At 39.1% G+C, this 21,877-nt stretch overlaps 1 protein-coding gene across 3 annotated transcripts in view; it reads left to right on the top strand.

Moving 5' to 3' along the window:
- Positions 1 to 12,190: 12,190 nt before the first annotated feature.
- fnip1 (folliculin interacting protein 1) overlaps positions 12,191 to 21,877 on the top strand; it is a 48,299-nt gene continuing 38,612 nt past the window's right edge. The window contains exon 1 of one of the 3 annotated variants that reach the window (XM_067423479.1): positions 12,191 to 12,386. In XM_067423479.1, the coding sequence (XP_067279580.1) occupies positions 12,298 to 12,386 (89 nt within the window). In that variant the 5' untranslated portion in view covers positions 12,191 to 12,297. Of the gene's footprint in view, positions 12,387 to 19,505; positions 19,665 to 21,877 lie in introns of those variants that run through there. The other 2 variants (XM_067423481.1, XM_067423480.1) reach the window with 2 other exon arrangements.

The raw sequence follows: 21,877 nt of genomic DNA, 5'->3' as shown, positions 1-21,877 counted from the left end.
TATTTGTGAGGATTTCCAGTCAGGATTTAGACCGTATCATAGTACTGAGACTGCTCTAATTAGAGTTACAAATGAATTACTCTTATAATCTGATCGAGGCTGTAACTCTCTGCATTCGATAATTTCGACCACAACATTTTTTTGAATAGATTTGAAAATTATGTTGGCATTAGTGGAATTGCACTGCCCTGGTTTAAATCGTACTTATCTGACCGTTATCAGTTTGTAGCAATAAATGAAGAGATGTCACACCGATCACAAGTTCAGTATGGGGTACCGCAAGGCTCAGTGTTAGGACCGTTGCTTTTCACTCTGTATATGCTACCACTGGGAGATATTATTATGAAGCATGGCGTTAATTTTCACTGTTATGCTAATGATACTCAGCTCTATATTTCCTCACGCCCTGACGAAACATACCAATTCACAAGATTAACGGAATGCATAGCTGATATAAAAAATTGGATGAATAGTAATTTCCTACAACTTAATTCTGAAAAAAATGACTTTCTAATTATTGGACAAAAAACTTCTGCACGTAGTAACCTAGAATACTTTCTAACACTTGATGGCTGCTCTGTCAAGCCCTCGTTGTCAGGGAGGAACCTGGGTGTGCTCTTTGATACCAATCTCTCATTTGAAAGGATCTAGCATCTGTAAAACCGCATTCTACCATCTTAAAAATATATCTAAATTATGGGACATGCCTTCATTGAAAAATGCTGAACAATTAGTGCATGCGTTCATGACCTCAAGACTAGATTATTGTAATGCTCTACTGGGTGGTTGCCTTACTCACTTAATAAACAAACTCCAGCTGGTCCAAAATGCAGCAGCTCGAGTTCTTACTAGAACCAGGAAGTATGACCATATTAGCCCAGTTCTGTCAACACTGCATTGGCTCCCTATTAAACATAGCATCAATTTTATAATCTTGCTTATTACTTACAAAGCACTAAATGGTTTAGCTCCCCAGTACTTAAGCAAGCTCTTAACAGATTATACTCCATCACGTCTATTGCGGTCTCAAAACTCTGGCCAGTTGATAATACCTAGAATATCTAAATCAACTGCAGGCGGTCGATCCTTTTTCTATTTACTACCTAAACACTGGAAGTCTTCCTAGCATTATTCGGGAAACAGACAAACGCTGTCAGTTTAAATCTAGACTAAAAACACATCTCTTTACTATGACATGCACATAAAACATTATCAATTTATATTATACAAACGATGTTAATTAACAAAGATTCGGGAGGAGGGCTTTCAGATAATTGACACAGGTGGATAGCACTCAGCTAATCAACGAGAGGTGCATATATATACACAGCAGTCTTACCTCCATTCTGTTGACAGTTTATCAGCATCCCTCCTCCACCCCTTCTCCACATTTTGCTCTTTTAGTTCTAACCACTTACACAAAAAGGGGGGGGTACTCTGGGTTCGGGCCAAGTTCGAGCTCGAATCCCTCCCCCCGGACAGCACGCCAAATACGCATTTATATTACTCTATATAATTATATGTAAGTGTGAACTCGTGAAATTAGTTAAATTATTGTTAGGCTGCATTAACTAGGTCAGCCGTAACCGGGAACACTTCCCATAACACCTGATGTACTCGTCACATCATAAAAAGAATGGCATCTACGATAATGTTATTCTCTCTGTTTATCCCGAGGTTTATTGTAGTCAGCCAGATTCGGGCCGTATCTAGATCAGATGGTGGACCTGCTCCCGCCTCCTTCCTTCGCATCTACGAACTCCGTTACCGTAGCCTCCTTCCCTTCCCCTTTATACAGATAAAACCATACATGTATTTAAACACGCTTGCCTATATGCTGAGTATGTAAGGTTTGTGCACATGCCATCACCATTTTCACGGATTTGCTTTTTGGGGGTTTGCGCAGGGATGATGATATAATTTTAAAACTATTTCAAACCTATTTCATGGTTTGCGTTCTCCAGCTATTAGGAGTTGTTGCCGTGCGGATGGGGTCTGGAGCACATTGGGGTTTTTATTTTAGTTGAAGTTGGTGTTGTTTAAATGGCACCAAATTAAATAACTAATCAATTTACAACCGAAATGAATCAATCAAAAGCTTTTCTTCAAAGGCAAAATTGAATTTCCTTTTATCACTGTAAAGGAACTTTGAAGCAATCTGTGTTGTAAAAAGCGCTATATAAATGGTGACTTGACCTGACTTGACAAATTCACACTTACATGTAATGAAGTAAAGTTTATGCATATTTGGTGTGCTGTCCTATGTGTCCTCTGTGCTCAGTCCAGATGTGTCTATGTATTTTTATCAGTGTAATCACTTTTCATTATTATAGTATGTCCATCTGCAATCTCACTGGTCAGTGTTGTGAAATTGTATCTTTAGTTCTACAATCCTTAAAGTGTGTCCTGAGAGAGCTGGACCTGAGTAACAATGACCTGCAGGATTCAGGAGTGAAGCTACTCTCTGAAGTACTGAAAAGTACTCCAAACAGTCAGCTGGAGACACTGAGGTTTGATTTTCACGTTCAGTTTCATTCATTTGGTTAAAATAAGAAAATAAACCACTGTCAAGTCAGTTTTATTTGTATAGCACTTTTCACAATCCAAGTGCTTTCTAGGCTACTTTACTTAAGACTTTGCCTTAAAGGGGTGCTTCACCATTGGCAAAATGGGCTTTCATTTTTTAAGGGAGAATCTAAGTGGTGAGAGTGAGTTTAAAATAGAAGCATACAAATGCACTGTGAATGTTTACTTATTCGGTATATATATTCAGTATCGTATTGGGTTAGACACTGTAATTTTTGCTGGATTGGGTATACCCATGTTTGTTACTGTTAAGCTACGCAAAAGATAAAAAAATATAAAGTACCATAAACATTTTTGTGCCCTATATTTCAAGTCTCCTGAAGAAATTCAATAGCTTAATTTGAGGCACATGAATATTTACATTATTAAATTAAAGTTGGTGAAAACTCTTCCCTCAGTCATTCTCCATTCAACAGTTTTTCGTGTTTGTTACACCAGTCAGCACTGTTAAACTCTCCAAGATCATTCAGTATTCTTATTATTATACTTGATCCTTAGTTAAAGTTCTGTTGATTTGCATTTTTTCCCCCAATATATTTATTGTCCTTTTCTTGTTTTATAATCACGGAACAAGTACACAAGCTTACACCCTTTCACATACACATTCAATTTACACTTCTTAAAGGAATAAATGCATTAAAAATGTAATAATGATAAATAATGAAATAAAAAAATAAAAAAATGTGTTGCATGTTTACAATGTATTTTTCAGTAAGATCTACATTTCCATTTTACATGCTATTTATGTTTGGCTTCCATAGCTAATCCAAGTCTTGCCGCTTGCCCTTAGCAATATAAGTTAGCCTTTCCAGTACGATATAAATCGTTATCTCCTTTATCCACATTTGCATGGATGGAGCACCCATACTCTTCCAGCACAATGCAATAACTCTTCAGGCTTGAATTGACCAAATTTATTTATTTATTATTATTACCCCCTTCTGCAAGTTTTGTATTTTTGAAAATTCCTGTAGGCAATGATATTATGTACATTTTTCATTCAAGCATTTAGAACAGGGGTGCCCAAACTTTTTCCTATGAAGGGCCAAAAATCAAACTTGATTGAGAGACGTGGGCCGAAAGTAATTTTAAAAAAAATCATAAATCAAACTGTATTAGGCCTACATTAAAGTTGCTATGGGTTTATTCATTTCATAATGTTTACAATAAATATAAAACAAATGTAATCTGATTAACTAATGCAGTTTTATTTGTAAAGTGTTGCATTTTAATGACCAATTAAATGGGCAACAATCCCCAAGTGTTCAATGTAAAATACGGTTCAATGTCAAATACACAATGATCCAGATTCATAATGTTGACGGATATTTTACTCTTTTAAACAAGGAACAGACTGTTTGCAAATAGGGTTATTTTTATTTTTATAAAAAGATAAAATACAGAGTATAGTAAATTATATCTCTTTACATAAATACTATTTTCTACTTAAAAACTATAATTTCATTATTTTATTAACCCAAATAAGGACTCACCCGCACTAGGTTCCACGTGATGGGGAAAAAAGGTAGCTTCCTTCCACTTAAGAAGAGTTGTGCACTTTTTATTTTAATTTATCTCTTTACATAAAAACTATTTTCTACTTAAAGCTCTATCTTCGTCATTAACCCAGTGTTTGGTATGTGAATGCTGTTTTACGTGAATATTACCACAGGAGTAAAAGCACAAAACTTTGTTTAAAAAGGAAATAAATTCGCAGATGTAACATTGCAGCCCTGGATGAGAGAGGTGGGCTGAGCCCAATTTAAGATCTGCCAGCTTTTTAATTCTGTTTTGCGTTCTGGTCACCCGATTTGATGGACATCTGGTTTCTTTTCTCAAATCTTCACTCGCGTCGCACTCATTTTCACAGGAAAATATTAATGCTTCTTCCTTTCGTTTGCGTATAATTAAGTATATTATACCCATTCACATCTATGGTAAAGACTGTAGGACGAATACCTTTTGACAAATTTTATTTTATTAAATTTTATGTTTGTGCTTGTTATTAGACTTGAGGCGCGTCAAGTTTATTTGAATAGCGCAGTTCACGTGCACCCAGCGGTTTTACTTTCGCTTTTTCTAGCGGTGCATAATCAAACATAGCCTAAATGTCTTGGCCCTGTGGAAGATAAAATTCACTCTTCAGCCCTTTTACAACAAGTGTTGCTTTGCAACATCATGAAGACAAAGATATTAGAAAAGGTGTCTATCCAGCTCATGTCCCACATTCATCTCAAAGCGCAGACCGGCATAGGACGCATCTTTAAGGGGGAAAAGGCTAGAAATCTATCTACAAATCTTTTTTTAACTAATAATTAAATTTCTTATACTCTTTGGGTTACCATTATTTACTGATAATTGTTTAATTGTTTTACAGGCTGCAGTGAGTTGTTTCACTGACGGAAAATAAACATGCATGCTTATTATAATGTTTGAGCGTTTATCATTTCAAAATGTAGGCTCTCTCTCTCGGACCTCGGTGGGCCAAATCAAAGGTTACCACGGGCCAACTTTGGCCCGCGGGCCCTAGTTTGGGCATCTCTGATTTAGAACATCCAGTTTAGATTTAAAGGTGTTATTTTTGTGTTCTTCTTCAATGACTTAGAATCTGAAGAGTATAGAAACATTTTTAATGGTTATCTGGGATGGAGTCTTGTCCAATGTCTACCCAAGCTGGAGGCACTGTTGTACATAAATAGTTTATACTTGCTGTTTAATAATAATTTGAAACGTAGTACACTGGCAACGTTTGAAAAATGAGGGGACAGACCCACTGATAACTTTTTTTCTATTCAGCCCTATATCTAGAAATCCTCTTGCATTTAAACGGTGGACGCGAGCTCGACATGTTTTTAAAAAAACGCGCAAATTTACAGCACATGTTCTCGAGACTCCGTCGCTATGGCAGCAGCAAAGCCGCTAAAACCCAATCTTGTGCATCGCGTCCCGGTTTGATACGGCGGGACGCGTCGTTTTGCTTGTAAATACGGGACCATATATAGCAGCACAAAGGAGTTTGCTAAAATATTGGTGGGGACAATTTTGCCGTCTTAAAATGTTGATTGGGACTAGTACCTAGCGTCCCCCCCTAAACCTACGCCCATGATTCAATGCCTCGGAGGGATGGGGCGGAACATATTATTCTCTCTAATAATGACAGGAATCTGGAGAAACGGCGCGCCCCACACGGCCAGGGCTTATATGCTCAGAGAACGGACACTGCACTGTTGGTGCTTTCGGGGGGGGTCAGGGGTCAGCATGGGCACCCTGACTGGTCAGCGGCTATGCCGCCCCATACGCCTCAAACTGAGCTGCTCTGTGTATTCTGACGGCTTTCTATCAGAACCAGCATTAACTTCTGGAGCAGTTTGAGCTCCAGTAGCTTAAGTAGCTCCAGTAGTCTGTTTGATCGGACCACACGGGCCAGCCTTCGCTCCCCACGTGCATCAATGAGCCCATGACCCTGTGGCCGGTTCTCCACTGGTCCTTCCTTGGAGCACTTTTGATAGATACTGACCACTGCAGACCGGGAACAGCCCACAAGAGCTGCAGTTCTGGAGATGCTCTGACCCTGTCGTATAGCCGTCACAATTTGTCCCTTGTCAAACCCATTTTTCCTGCTTCTTACACATCAACTTTGAGGACAAAATGTTCACTTGCTGCCTAATATAGCCCACCCACTAACAGGTGCCGTGATGAAGAGATCATAAATGTTATAATTATGCCTGATCGGTGTGTATACAGATAGGTACACTGGTATAAATGTATACATTTGATTTCTGAGGCCAGTAATGATGAGGCTGTTTGATCCATCTGTAGGCTGTCTGGCTGTATGCTGACAGAGGAAGGCTGCGGTTTCAGCTCAAGCTTGAGTTCAAACCCTTCACACCTGAGAGAGCTGGATCTAAGCTACAATCACCCAGGGAAATCAGGAGTCAAGCTGCTCTCAGACAAACTGGAGGATCCAAATTGATCACTGCAGACACTCAAGTAGGTCAAACACCAATACTGACATGTGTGCATGATGCATATCTACATTAATGTGGTTGTGTGTTTGTAGTGTGGATCACGGAGGAGATATCATGATGACAGCAGGACTAGGAAAGTGTAGGTCTACACACACACACACACACGCTAGGTTTTTGTGAATTGTGGGACTTTCTATATAGGCCTAATGGATTTTACACTGTACAAACTGTATATTCTATCCCCCTACACTGCCCCTGCCCCTAAACCTACCCATCACACACACATACACACACTGCTTCTGCCCCTAAACCTACCCATCACACACACATACACACACTGCTTCTGCCCCTAAACCTACCCATCACACACACACACACACACACACACACACACACACACACACACACACACACACACACACACACACACACACACACACACACACACACACACACACACACACACAGCCCCTGCCCCTAAACCTACCCATCACAAATCCTAAGGTTTAGGGGCAGGGGCAGTGTAGGGGGATAGAATATACAGTTTGTGCAACAAGAAGTTGTCAGGAAAAAATACCATATTATTCCCTCCTGTCCGCTAATGTGTTATTTCTCCAGCACTTTGTGGCCTATGCATACTAGTTTGCTTGATTTACTTTAGTTATGTGCATTTACGCGTTATTTTAAGTGTTTCCCACGTGGACCATGCAGAGGTAAATGAAACTTTCAGAAAATATGCTTTTCAGTATAAACATTGTTAAAGTATTCCTTCAGTGATTTAGCAATAAGCTGTATTTAATCTGGGTCATTAATGTAGCAGAAATTAGAAATTATTTTTGAATTTGGTGCCTTCTAGACTGAAAAAAGCTAGAAAATTTATTTTTGGCTCATGGGGGTGAAAGACTACAATTCCCAGAATGCATTGCTTCGCTGTCCTACGAGCAGAAAAGCTCCCAAAACTTTTTTTTTACTCCCAAAGCCACCGCTACTGGATCACTGGAGCACTTTCCCACCGCGTTCATCTTCGTAAAATCAGTTCAGTAAGAGAACAGACACTACAATTAAAAACTGAAGGTGTGTGTTCAATATAATGTGAGTGAGTCAAGCGAGAGTCACGGCACAAACGCAGCAGGAGGAAAAGCACGATCATTCCAATATTCTTCTAATAGATCTTCTAAATAAGCTTACAAATTCCCTTACGAATCAGGCTTTAGGTTTTAGATTACTGAACAAACTGGACAACCATTTACTCCCTGTTTTGTCTGAAAGGGCTTATTAACATCAGACACTATGACATGTGGTTTGACTTTGTACAGGTTTGTATCATCCTCTGCTCCAAAGTCACTTCCATCAATAGGCTGACAGGTATGAAAGCACGTTTCCACCACTAAATAAAAAAATTAAAAGAGTAATTGGGACTTTTTATCTCACTTTGCAAATTATAAAGTCAGAATTCTGAGATATAAACTCGCAATTGCGTGATATAAAGTCAGAGTTCTGAGATAAAAAGTCACAATTACTCGTTTTATTTTTTTATTTAGAGGCGGAAATGGCTTCCATAGGAAGGAGCAGATGACACCTGCAGATATTTCTTTCAAAATGTGTTGGTCAACTTCTTGGCCTGTTGCATTGCACCCCTAACATGTATTTGCATCTTCATTTGAACAAAAGCCTATTAGACTACGGACCAGTTTATTAATTGTGGTGTTTTTCATTTGAGAGTTTTAATGTACTGGAGAAGTGTAATAACAACAACAGGACAGCTGAAGTCCGGATAACGAGGCAGAGTCAGCCGCTTCATATGCCATGAATCTGCCAGTATCTTAGGGAGGTCAAAAGGTCAGGATTTTGTCATGTGATGGCACAGCTGATATGCTGTATGTGAACCAAAATGTTTTTGTGTCAGCAGAAAGACTTCTGTTAGAAAGTGATTTCTCTTCCTCCATTCCTCCGATCTTGGAAGCGTCTGACAGAAATGCTGTGATGACCATGTGTCATCGGATCTGCCATGGAAATTGCATAACTGAGATTGACTGCTGTTTAACACGTCCACCTACGCAATACAACAGAGAAAGTAACTAGTCATGTGGTCTAGGAGGATTTTCTGACTATTAAGATTTTTTAACAAATGTTTACGTCTGTTATTTGTGATATGTATGTTATGTTAGTTGCCTAAAATGTATTCTAATTTGCCTTGCATTGTGAAAAAATTATATACTATATCCAAAACCCCATTCCAAAAAAAGTTGGGAAACTGTACAAATTGTGAATAAAAAAAGAATGCAATAATTTACAAATCGCATAAACTTATATTTTATTCACATCAATTTACAACCAGGGTGCCGTCTGACGTGAGCAGGGGTGCCGTGCAAAAGGTGCCGGCACGCCTTGGACCGCGGTTCTGATGACGCATCTTTAATATGGGTTGTGACTTGAAAATAATGCTTTATGTATGTTTCTGTCGATGGATACACGTGCTGGCGTCTCAGTGATATATTACAACAGCGATAATAATAAAAGAAAAACATGGGCAAAATGGTCTCTCTTAGTAAACTTTGTTCAATGCATGTGAGTGCTGCCGTATGTCTGAATATGATCCATTTTTTTTCGCCGTTATCATCGTCACAATCATCATTCTGGTGTAGAGCCAGAAGACGCGAATGAGAACTCGCGCGCGCAAATATCGAGTTATCCTTCAAGTCTTGGGCTTGAACGGACAAACTCACTCAAAAAGTATGTCAACATGTCCATCTTGATGAGTTTTCAAGCTGACATAGTCTGAATATGCCTTAACTAAACTTTATACGGTGGAGAAAGTCGACGACTATCATTGCATTAGCTCTTAAAGGGGCAGTAGCCATAACTGCTGTCTTTTCAGAGGTGTGTTGATGCCATGAAATTTAAATCAACTTATTTTCCCCTTAAAATGATATATTTTCTAAGTTTAAACATTTGATATGTCATCTATGTTGTATTTTGAATAAAATATTGAAATTTGAAACTTCCACTAGTTTTTCTTCTACACGGTTTTTATTCACAATTTGAACACCGTCCCAACTTTTTTGGATTCGGGTTTGTACTCAATAAAATTGTGGCAACAGATTACAAGCAATAGTATTAATTAAATTCAACAAATACGAATTGAGTTAGAATTAATCAAATTAATTATTTAAAAGTCAACCATTTAAAATCAGCAAATGCAAATAGCAGAAGAATTACAGCTGAAGGAAAGAGAAACACCAGAACTACATCTGACGTCAGCCACTGATGAAGTCCACTGAAAAGACATTACAGCTCTTTTATTGCAGACCAGACTGACTTTATTGCTGACATTTTTCTACATTTCTTTTTGAGAATTATCAGTCAAATGCCTATAAATTAAAAGGCCTTTTTCCTCAGACTGAAACAAACTCGTTCGTTCACGTTTCCTGCCAGACCAGTGACTGTTTCCTTATTCCCCATATAGACTCTTCTGACATGGACATTTATTAGTGTGTGTGTGTGTGTGTGTGTGTGTGTGTGTGTGTGTGTGTGTGTGTGTGTGTGTGTGTGTGTGTGTGTGTGTGTGTGTGTGTGTGTGTGTGTGTGTGTGTGTGTGTGTGTGTGTGTGTGTGTGTGTGTGTGTGTGTGTGTGTTCTTTAGAGATCCCGTACTGAGAGACACAGGAGTGACCAGCAGAGGGCGAGCACTGTCAGATACACAGACACACGCACACACACACACACACACACACACACTATTGTCTGAATATAACACAGTGTTTGCTGTCCTGCTGAAGAACTCAAGAGAGATGAAAACTAATTTATCTGCTGAAACACACACATAATTAATACACAAATCATGCACTTATAGAACATGCCTCTGTGCAGGGAAGCCCAGTTATGCACTATGAACTGAACTGAGGATTTTAATGCAGTCGTGAAGACTGCAGAAGCCAACAATGCTTTGCATTGCCAGCCAAAGAGGAATAAATAAAGAGGAATAAATGAGATTTTACATAGGATTTAATGGGAAGTGAAGCTTGTAAATCAAATTATTTACACTTGCAGTCCTGTTTGTGACTAATAAAGATCATTGTGCAACTGATCTTGATTTACAAAATATTTTTTGTGCTTAAGCATTACATGTTATATATGAAATATCATGCTGTGGTAATTCATAAATATGAGATTACAAATATTTAAATAATTAAATAATACTACATGATTAAAAAAGGTTTAAAAAGTCAGGACTTTTACGTAATCATTTCAACTTTTCATCTCAAAAATGAAATTATAGACAGAAAAGTCAAAATTATGATATATAATTGACATGTTATGTCATTATTGTGAAAAAAAGATGAAATTATGACACTACGTAATAATTATGATTTTTAAAAAGTCAAAATTGAGTTTCAATTAGTCATAATTATGAGTTTAATGTCATATTTTACTTTTCATCTCATAAATATGACTTAGTGTGTTATAATTATGATATTAAAAATACCAAATCATCATTTTGACCATTTGTAATAATTATGACAGAAAAGCTGAAATGTTGATATACTATAATTTATATATTTTGTCATTATATGATATGATAAAAAGCTTAAATTGACGTACTACGTAATAATTATGATTTTTTTAAAAGTCGGAATTGAGGGAAAAAGTTTAAATTAGTCATAATTATGCCTTTTATGTCATGATTATGACTTTACATTATAATTTTTACTTTTGATCTCATTGACCTTATGCGATAATTATGACCAAAAGTAGAATAATTATGATATACTATAATTATGACGTCATTATGAGATAACATGTTGCCATGCTACATAACAATTGAGGTTTAAAAGTCTGTCTTGTTAAAACTGTTCAATTTTATGTTATGTTTTTAAATTCTAATAGACTAAAATGAGGTTTAAAAATGGAAAATATCAGGGGGAAAGTCAAAAATAGTCATTATTATGACTTTTTACGTGCTAATTTCATTCTCCTCTCATAAATATGACATGGTTTCGACTGGTTGTGTCATAATTATGCTTTGTGATTTGTTTTTCTCATATGGCGAAATGATCGTATGATTGAATTGAATCTTTCAAATCAAAAAGTATAGTTCAATACTTTTATAGAGAAATGTAAAGGAAAAATCAATTGAACAATACACCTAAAAGAAAAGGAAACAGAGAGAAGAGAAGAAAAAGAAAAGAAAAAAGAGGGCAAAAATAAAGAAAAGAGTAAGAATATTAAACATGGCTCAAATTCTTGATGTTTTCATTGCTTTCTCTTAAACAGAAGCTGAAATTGTATTTAAATACCTCTTCAATTCTTCTTTGAAGAAGTTAAAGTGGGGTTTACTTTTCATAAATTTACATTTATGGATGTGAAAATGTCCAATAAACAAAAGAAGGTGCATACAAAAACTTGCATCAATTAGATTATTGTTTTGACATCAAAACCCCAAATAATGTCTAAATGATAAAGAAAAGTTGTACAAAATGAAAATGCATCGGTTTTTAACCCCAAAACATCAACACAGCCATTCTGACCACGTGGTCCGTAAACAGAAATATCAGCCAATCAGGATCGCGGAGGGCAGCGCTGCAGATAATCGACCAATCAGAGCGCGGTTGGCGTTGCCAAGCAGCTCGTGTGACTAACGGCAGTCATATGACTGTCCCACAAATGGAGTCCGTCTGCTGGAATCGAGTGTGCCTCAGAAATTGAGCAACAAAAGGACCTTTTCTTCCAACTTTGGGTCCATTATGGCCCCTACGCTGTTCCACAAACTCTTCAACAAGAGAAACGCGCTTTCACCGCAGGCGAAGAGCACCAGAGACGATGCGGTGTTCAGGTACGTGTCGAGCAGCTTCCGGTGGGCAGAAATACTGTGTGTGTGTGTGTGTGTGTGTGTGTGTGTGTGTGTGTGTGTGTGTGTGTGTGTGTGTGTGTGTGTGTGTGTGTGTGTGTGTGTGTGTGTGTGTGTTTACAGTGGTGTTGTGCGAGGTTTCCCCCATCGTTGGCGTACCTCACTTCTCTCTAAGCGTATTATGTAATCCCCAAAGCGTTTGTTATTGTATCCTCTCGCATGATAAAGGTCATATGTCACCGCTTTCGTGAATGTACCGTTGGCGATGATGTGTTTGCGCGACTGGCACGTGATCGTGTCATCAATCGCGCTGTCCTAAAAGCATCGTAAGCTTAATTTGATCGTTTGAGCACTCAGATGTGCATGCATGTGTGGAGGCTCCGATCCCATCATCTCCGCATGTTCCGCGCTAGATTAAACGCTTCTGTGAGAGGGTTTGGGGTGTTAATGAGGACAGCACAGTATCTGAAGCTCCTCGTTATGTTTCTGATGCTTCTGCTGTGATGACCAAGCGGCTTGTTTTCAATGCATTGTTTAAGTTTATGGCACTAGAAGTGACAATACTTCGAAAAAAAACTATAAAATAATTCAAATTATTTAAAATCCATAGTCTACGTGGTTTGCACTTTTTATTTCTAGTGAGGTGTGTGTGTGTGTGTGTGTGTGTGTGTGTGTGTGTGTGTGTGTGTGTGTGTGTGTTCCTTGTTTGGCAATACTTGTGAAGGCACAAATGTCCTCACTTATATTGTAAAATATGAAAACATCTGACTAGTTTGACTGGTCCTCCTCGCTAGTTAAAAAGGCTATTGTTTTGCAGATGTTTCTGAGATGGGGAGGTTTAGGGTTTGGGTTAGGGGATAGAAAATATCATTAACCTGATATAAAATCATTGGAAGTCTATGTAATGTCCTCACTAATATAATGAAACAAACGTGTGTGTGTGTGTGTGTGTGTGTGTGTGTGTGTCTGTGTAATACAATACCGATCAAAAGTTTTAGAACGGTAAGACTTTTTAATGTTTTTAAATAAGTTTCTTCTGCTCACCAAGGCTGAAGTATTAGAAATACAAAAACACTAATAGCATAAATGCAGCCTTGGTGAGTGGAAGAGACTTGGTAAGAAAATCTGACCATTATTAAAATGTAAAATAACTGTTTAAATTTATATAGTAAAGTGTGATTTTATTCCTGTGATCAAAGGCTGAATTTATCATCATTACTCCAGTCTTCAGCGTCACATGATCCTTCACTAATCACTCTCATAGGAGGATTTACTGCTAAAGAAACATTTATGATTATTATCTGTGTTGAAAACAGTTGTGTACTTTCTTTTTTTTTTACATTAGAGAACATATGGACATGTTCCCTTTAGTTTATTCCTTACGTTTTCTTTAATTGGTCTTACAAATTTAAATTTACCTTCATAAAACCTGCAGAAAGAAACCCTATATATAATGAAATATATAAATCCCTCATGCAGTGTGTCCAGTTATCAAAGACAAAAATGAAAATAGAATACATAAAAATAGCGATTGTTAAGGGAATCGCTTAAAACAAAAAAATATTAATTTAGTTTACATTTTGATTTTAAAATAATAAGCCGTTTTTACAGTTTAAAGCCATTTTGTGCACCGCACTTCACTTTAAAGGGTTCCTTCAGCGATTAGCATATGGCTTTGTATCAGTAGAAACCCTGGAGTATATTCAAATGATCGTGCTCCCCCCTCTTATATCCCCCTGAGACGAGAGATTTATGCATTTTATATCTGGAAAAATTCCTCTCGTGACGCAAATTGACGATATTTGCGTCACGAGAGGAATGATTGCCCAGAGGCTAAAGACTACAGCCAGCAGAGGGAGCCATTTCCGCATGTTTTCAACTCGTGCATGGGGAATGGAGATCACACTCACAGCACAGCTCAGCTACAGGCATTCATTTAAACGGATGCTAAGCAATGTAAGTGTTTTAACTTCTCAAATTAATTCCTATGAAAGTTAAGCTTTCAAAGGCATGAACTGAACTCGCGTTGTGAATGTATGCCGCGGATGTGGTCGCGATTACCTCAGCTCTCATCACAAGAGCTCATCAGCTCATTTATGACGTTAAATGTAATCTGAGTCTGCTGTGAGACTCACGCGGCAACTCGATGGTTATATTGAACACACACGTTCAGTATTTAATTGTAGGAACTCAGTCACTGTAATCCAGTAGCGGTGGCTTTGGGAATGGCCTCACAGGGCAGCGAAGCATTCTGGGAATTGTAGTCTTTCATCCCCATGAGACAAAAATACATTTTCTGTCTTTTCTCAGTCTAGAAGGCACCAAATTAAAAAATAATTTCACATTTCTACTACATTAATGACCCAGTTTAAATACAGATTCATCTTCCCAGCGCTGAAGTACCCCTTTAATGTGAAACTAAAACATTTTCACAAATTAAAGCTGAAATGATGTAAAGCAGGGCGTGACGTTGGGTTGGCAGGTAAAATAAACCAGGTTGAGTGTGTGAGACATCAGGCCTGTCAGCTGATAATGAACACTGGTTTATAAATGTGGTCTGATGTTCTGGGATCAGCACGAAGCCCAGCTGGGGTCAAGCACTGAGGGCATATGCACGACTCTAGGTGAAGGTTAAGGCTGCAGGTGAAGTGTAGTCAGGTGGGATCGGCTTGTATTGCGTTTTAGACTTATGGAAGTTATTTTAGGACAACTCTTTTCTAGGCGCAGTTCATGCTGCAGTATTGGAGCGTGACCTCTTGACCTCATCTGGTCTGCCCCACACTGCTCTCTCCTCACAGATGGAGTATCAGCTATAGCACACAGATAAGGATTCAACATTTGAAAAAAACACAAAAGACCAACAACATTATTTTAGGATTTTCTGCACTTATTAGTGTTGCTAAGTTATTCGCCCATGCAAATGTCATTTTCATTTAGTAATTAATCACATTTCCACCATTGTTGGCATATACAAATATACTGATATCCATAATTAGAGTTTAACAAACAATCAGTGCGTGGAAAACTACAGTTTAATCACAATTTATATGATCAATGTGGGATTTCATAGAGACATGGGCTCAGTTTTGGCTGATAACTCAACAATTAAATTAAAACAAGTGGATTTTTTTGAAGGGAAAAGGGAAAGAGAATTTTACAAGTTGATTAAAACATCAAAAACAAACGATATCTAGGAAATCATAAAAAAGCAAGAATGATTTTGCATTAATTTAGTGTTAGTGGTGATCGATAATAATATACAATGTAGTATAATGACCTGACGGAAACAAGGTTGAGCTGCCTCATGAGGAGAAATCACAACTAATGAGTGCCTCACATACTGCGGTGTAAGCTCAACATGTGCAGTTTTTATATTTATAACACATGATACAGTTAAACATCACATGACCAATAGTGTGTTTTCCTGAATACCATCATGACTGAAATGACACTGATTTCATATGACAGCTCCATAAACAATTAATTAACATTTAAACACTTACATTTTAGAAGCAATATTGACTGTTTTTGTTCTGTTTCAGCAGCGAAAATAGATCCAAACAGCAGAACCGTAACGCATCTCACAGCAACAGTGTGTGTTACTGAATGATTCAGTGTTTGAATGAATCATTTGGATGAATCGACTCAATGACTCACTCATTAAGACTCATCTGTTGCCACCTACTGGCTGTTTAATTTCATGTTTGAACATACTTTTCTTATTTGTATATTCCAAAAATATTTAATACAATCTCATAACAGTTAATGCAGTTGTAATTTTTCTGTGTAAATTATTTAATTTTAATTATTAATTTGCCCTATAGTGTCTTTATTCTAATTTAATGTATAGATCAAATGTAAGAATCTAAAATGAAACCTGCAGCATAGCCTATATTTAATAAGATTAGGGGAAAATGCCCTTTATAAAAGGTAAAAATATCACAAATATGCAGATTTAAATATGCCAAAGCACTGGACACTGGTGAGAATATTGCTTCTGAATACATTATACTTACAACACACACACACACAATTTCCGGACAACTGAATGACAGATTTACTGTGAACAGGCTTAATGTCGAGCACTGGAGCTGGAAAATGTTTTCCAGTAAAGTTAACTCAACAAAACACAAGTGTGTAATCAAACACACACACACATATGGGTTAAATTATTGGCGTTGTTAGACAGAAGGACAGGATTACCATATCCTCATACACTTTTTAAACTATTATATCCCGCGACCATTAAATAGACATACGGGGTCCGCGGATTATGAGACGACCCGCGCATCACTAGTTCAGGGCTATCAGGGTATCATGTCAACAAATGCACGCGCGATGGGCATCCCCTGATGTAGGATGAGTTTACGACAGTAGTAGAGGGCATTATTTTTTCCCAACTGTAGGGGGACTCCGAGAGCAAAAGTTACCAAGTGCTGCTTTAACATGACTGTGTTTTTAAAACCTTTGTAAATATAAATTAAAATATTAAATGTGCAAAACAAATTGTAAAAGGCTAGTATTTTCCAAATGGACTAGTCTCGCACAGATTGGGATTTGTATACCGATTATTGTATAGATTGTTATACATGTTAATAAATGTTTCATTAGTGTTATCAGAAGGACATCTGATATTGCTAAAGTGCACCAGTGACTGAAAAGCTCAACATTAAGAGACCCTCACTGGCCTTTGCTCAGGCTCCTCCTTCTTTTGATATGATGTCACATGACATACCAAAATGCATTATGGTCCAAAATGGTCATTGATGCCTGTTATCCAGGAATGACATTAGAGAAGTCTTTCTCTCATAAAAATGTAAATAAGCTTAGCTTAGTATCATCACTATATTTATAGACATCATTGAAAACATCAGTACAATTATGCCCAAGCAGATTTGAAATACTTTCATTACATTTTTGTGTTCAGATTTTAAGCCAGAATTACATTTTTGGGACTTTTGAGCTCAATAGTTCCTTAAATATATTTAGAATAAATACTTACATGAGTCATTAAGAGGGTCATTTAATGTAGTGTATTTAAACATGTACATGTTTAATATTTGAACATGCCTTGGATTTTGACTCCAGATTTAAAACTGTAGGAAACTACAGACCTAGCTGGTATTCCAAAATTGGGCAAATTCTGTGACATTCTTCCTTATACAGTAAATGATGTATTTCTTTTGTCTTGTGTGTGCTCATGACCGGAGAGAGTGTGTCAGATGAGATGATGCAGTGTGTGTCATTCTTTCATTGCTAGATCATGTGAGTGTGTATTGTGATGATCGTGGAGTATTTATAAATGAGTCATTGATTCATTCATTCACTGTTAATCACATAAAGCGGTTGTGTTTCTTCTGAAGACTTGGATTAAACTGCTTCATTCATATGGATTTCACACTCACAACCAAATCAATCAAAAATCACAGCCAATCAGAAGAGAGTGTGGGCGGAGTCTCTGCAAATGCACTGCACTCGCAACCAAATCAATCAAAAATCACAGCCAATCAGAAGAGAGTGTGGGCGGAGTCTCTGCAAACGTTTTGCACTCACAACCAAATTATTAAAAAATCACAGCCAATCAGAAGAGATTGTGGGCGGAGTCTCTGCAAGCGCACAAAATTTGCACCAAAATACATCAAACTCAAATTAATATTAAATATTAACATTAGGAATTATTATCTGGCAATAAATAATTCACCTCAATTTCAGTACGGCTATGGAGGTCACTCAGATTATCACAGTCATGATCATAGACCGTAAAAAAATATGGACGACTCGACATCATCCGTTTCCACTTGCCATATTTGAAGCTTTCAGGCGGCCTTGCGCGGCGCTGACATCTTGGGACCGAGTCTGCGCAGTAGCGATTTCGGGACCGGAGTTGCGCAGTAGAGCGCAGGAAGTAGAGCAGGAAGTACAGTCGCGATATCAAAAGCCCACCCACACTCTCGCAGATGCAGAACAATTAATTATGTTGGTGTGAAATAGACAAGTTATGGAAATTAAAGCTAAAGCTCTAATCTGCTCCCAAAAATTTCGAAAAAAGTCTGTTAGTGCCTCAGTGACAACTTCACTCAGAGAAGCCGTCAGTCTCCGCTGTCAATCATGACGTCACACCCCCCGTTTTTATAGCATCAGATAACTAACTAAAACTAAACTTATTTTTAAAACGAACACCTGAAATGAAATCATCGTGATGATAACTGCCTTCAGTGACATAAACTAACTTTGGGGGAAAACTTTTTTTTGAAGTGTAATTTTATTATTTAGTTTGCCTCGCGTCCATTAGAAAACACAGAGGGGCGGCTATACTGGGACCGGCCACCGGGGGGCGATCGAGGCGCGAAAGCTTCAGTAAATGAGATGGAGACTGCAGGCTTGGTCATGATCAACAACGTCAGATAAATAGAAACGGTTTATAAAATAGAATAATATCAGCTGGTTAGGATAACTGATTACATTTAATCATTTAGCAGACGCTTTTATCCAAAGCGATTTACACAAAGGGGAGAGCAGTAGAGGCAACGAAACAAACTAGGCCAGCATCCTCAAAGTGCTGTAAGAAGTCTCAGTTAATCGAGCACAGTACACAGTATAGTGTGCATACACTTGCATACGCTCTCGGACTCAATATAAAAAATCTTAAACTGTGTGTGAAGATGAACGGAGGTCTTACGGGTGTGGAGCGACATTAGGGAGAGGAGTTAATGACAGACATTTCATTTTTGGCTGAACTAACCCTTTAAGTGCTAGTCTTTATTGCCCAGGTGCAGTTGGAAAAGATTTGTCATCTTAAGATCTAACCCTTTCAAGTTGTATGAAATCATGTGATTAAACCCGTCCTGTTGATAATCCTGAAGTCCTGAAGTGAGGTGTAATGGAGGCTGAGAGTGACAGCAGCTGTGCTCCTTCACTGAGCGTCTATTACTGTCCCGTCGGCTCAGCTTGAGCGAGCTGATTTAGGAATGCGGCCTGGAAACATTCCTCCTCATTCAGCATTCAGGCCAGCGGACAGGAACTGCGTCACGGTCTGGATGGCTTCTTTATGTAACTCCAGCCTGATCTGCACTGACCTCCAGTCCAGGGCGAGACACACACACACACACGTCTTCGTCCCGCCGCTGTCCAGCTCGGCCTGGAGGTCTCCTCGCGCTCTCATGTTGTTTTGTGACTTTAGTTCAGCGCTTTTCTTAGCGGCGCTCTGTGCTGAGGATTAGCGAGGATGGGGAAGAGTGTGGGTTCGGCAGCACAGACGCACAGGTACCGGATCGTGTGTGTGTGTATGTGTGTCGGCCTTGCTGTGATAGTAATAATCGCTCTTGTTGTGTAATGATCAGGAGATTACGGTGCTGTCCAGCCTCCCTTGCTGTCATCCACTCCTCCTGAGAATAACAGCTAATCCTCTCAATCCTTCTCATTAATGTGTAATGTGTGGAAAATGGGAATCATAATTGCTATTAATAATAGTGATATTTTAGCCTGATGTGGTTATACTCAATTGTAGTCAGAATATGAGTCTGATGCTCCATTGGGCTGTGATTATGGGGCGTGTTTCAACCCAACCAGGAAAGACCTCGATTGGACAGACCAACAGCCAATCAGAGCAGTGGAGCGACGCATAACGTTAGTGGTCAAATGTCAACAGAACTCAACTGCACTGTGTTGCCAAGTCTGCGGTTTTCCTGCCGGTTGTTTTCCATGTCCTGGGGTTGAACGACCTCAATTATGGGATATATAGACTAGTGATCAGTAGGGCTGGGCGATATGTTAATTTTTGGGGGGCGATAATCGCCTTCAAAAATATCGCGATATCCGATAATATCATCTACTCCGCACTGATCCCGCCCACTCACCTGCACGCCACAAAATTTTCCAGGCATAAAATGGAGGACAACGCTTAATATCCAAGAAAAGATGTACATCAGTAAATTGGCAGTATTATGGATTTAAACCAAATGCAAATGGTGAACCAGTGGATCCAACAGAGGCTATCTGCAGGCTTTGCAAAAAAAAGAAGAAGAAGAAAAAGAAAGAAAGTGAACCACTAATCTCCGCAGCCATATCCACGTACACTACCCAGCATTAGCGGTCTCGTTTGAGCCCCGCTCTGCAGCCGCTTCTCAAAGACGACGGATATGTGGTCGAGCAGCAATGACACCGCAAATATCAATTAGAGCTTAGATCGTGCTCAAAAAATCAAGCCCGACCCTAAAAGATCAACCCCGAGCTTGTGCTCGTTGTCCGAGCCTTGCCCGGCCCGGCACATTAACTGTAATCATGAGAACGAGCCTGTAATGAGCGAAGCGGACCGGTGTGACTCATGTTGTTTCCACCCGCAGTCCCTGTCCCTGCTCTGTCTGTTATCGGCTAAAGCCCGCCCTGATGATCTCATTGGTCAGTTTCTGTTGATCATCTGTCCGTCATCGGCTAAAGCCCGCCCTGATGATCTCATTGGTCAGTTTCTGTTGATCATCTGTCCGTCATCGGCTAAAGCCCGCCCTGATGATCTCATTGGTCAGTTTCTGTTGATCATCTGTCCGTCATCGGCTAAAGCCCGCCCTGATGATCTCATTGGTCAGTTTCTGTTGATCATCTGTCCGTCATCGGCTAAAGCCCGCCCTGATGATCTCATTGGTCAGTTTCTGTTGATCATCTGTCCGTCGTCGGCTAAAGCCCGCCCTGATGATCTCATTGGTCAGTTTCTGTTGATCATCTGTCCGTCGTCGGCTAAAGCCCGCCCTGATGATCTCATTGGTCAGTTTCTGTTGATCATCTGTCCATCATCAGCTAAAGCCCGCCCTGATGATCTCATTGGTCAGTTTCTGTTGATCATCTGTCCGTCATCGGCTAAAGCCCGCCCTGATGATCTCATTGGTCAGTTTCTGTTGATCATCTGTCCGTCATCGGCTAAAGCCCGCCCTGATGATCTCATTGGTCAGTTTCTGTTGATCATCTGTCCATCATCGGCTAAAGCCCGCCCTGATGTTCTCATTGGTCAGTTTCTGTCGATCATCTGTCCATCATCGGCTAAAGCCCGCCCTGATGATCTCATTGGTCAGTTTCTGTCGATCATCTGTCCGTCATCGGCTAAAGCCCGCCCTGATGATCTCATTGGTCAGTTTCTGTCGATCATCTGTCCGTCATCGGCTAAAGCCCGCCCTGATGATCTCATTGGTCAGTTTCTGTCGATCATCTGTCCGTCATCGGCTAAAGCCCGCCCTGATGATCTCATTGGTCAGTTTCTGTTGATCATCTGTCCGTCATCGGCTAAAGCCCGCCCTGATGATCTCATTGGTCAGTTTCTGTTCAGCCATAATTACTCCTTTATGGATCATGCCCAGACCAAACCCGAGGTCAGATGCTGTGGGCAGGGCTGAGTCTGGCTGGTATCCAGGCTAATGATATTTATTATTAGTAGTACTAAATTGTTGCAAGTGTTGTTTGTAATTAGGGCTGTCAACGAATATTCTAAA

The sequence above is a fragment of the Pseudorasbora parva genome, chromosome 18, assembly GCF_024679245.1.
Source record: "Pseudorasbora parva isolate DD20220531a chromosome 18, ASM2467924v1, whole genome shotgun sequence".
NCBI lineage: Eukaryota > Metazoa > Chordata > Actinopteri > Cypriniformes > Gobionidae > Pseudorasbora > Pseudorasbora parva.
Note: the sequence above shows the minus strand (reverse complement) of the source record. Positions and strands in the feature narration are given on the sequence as shown.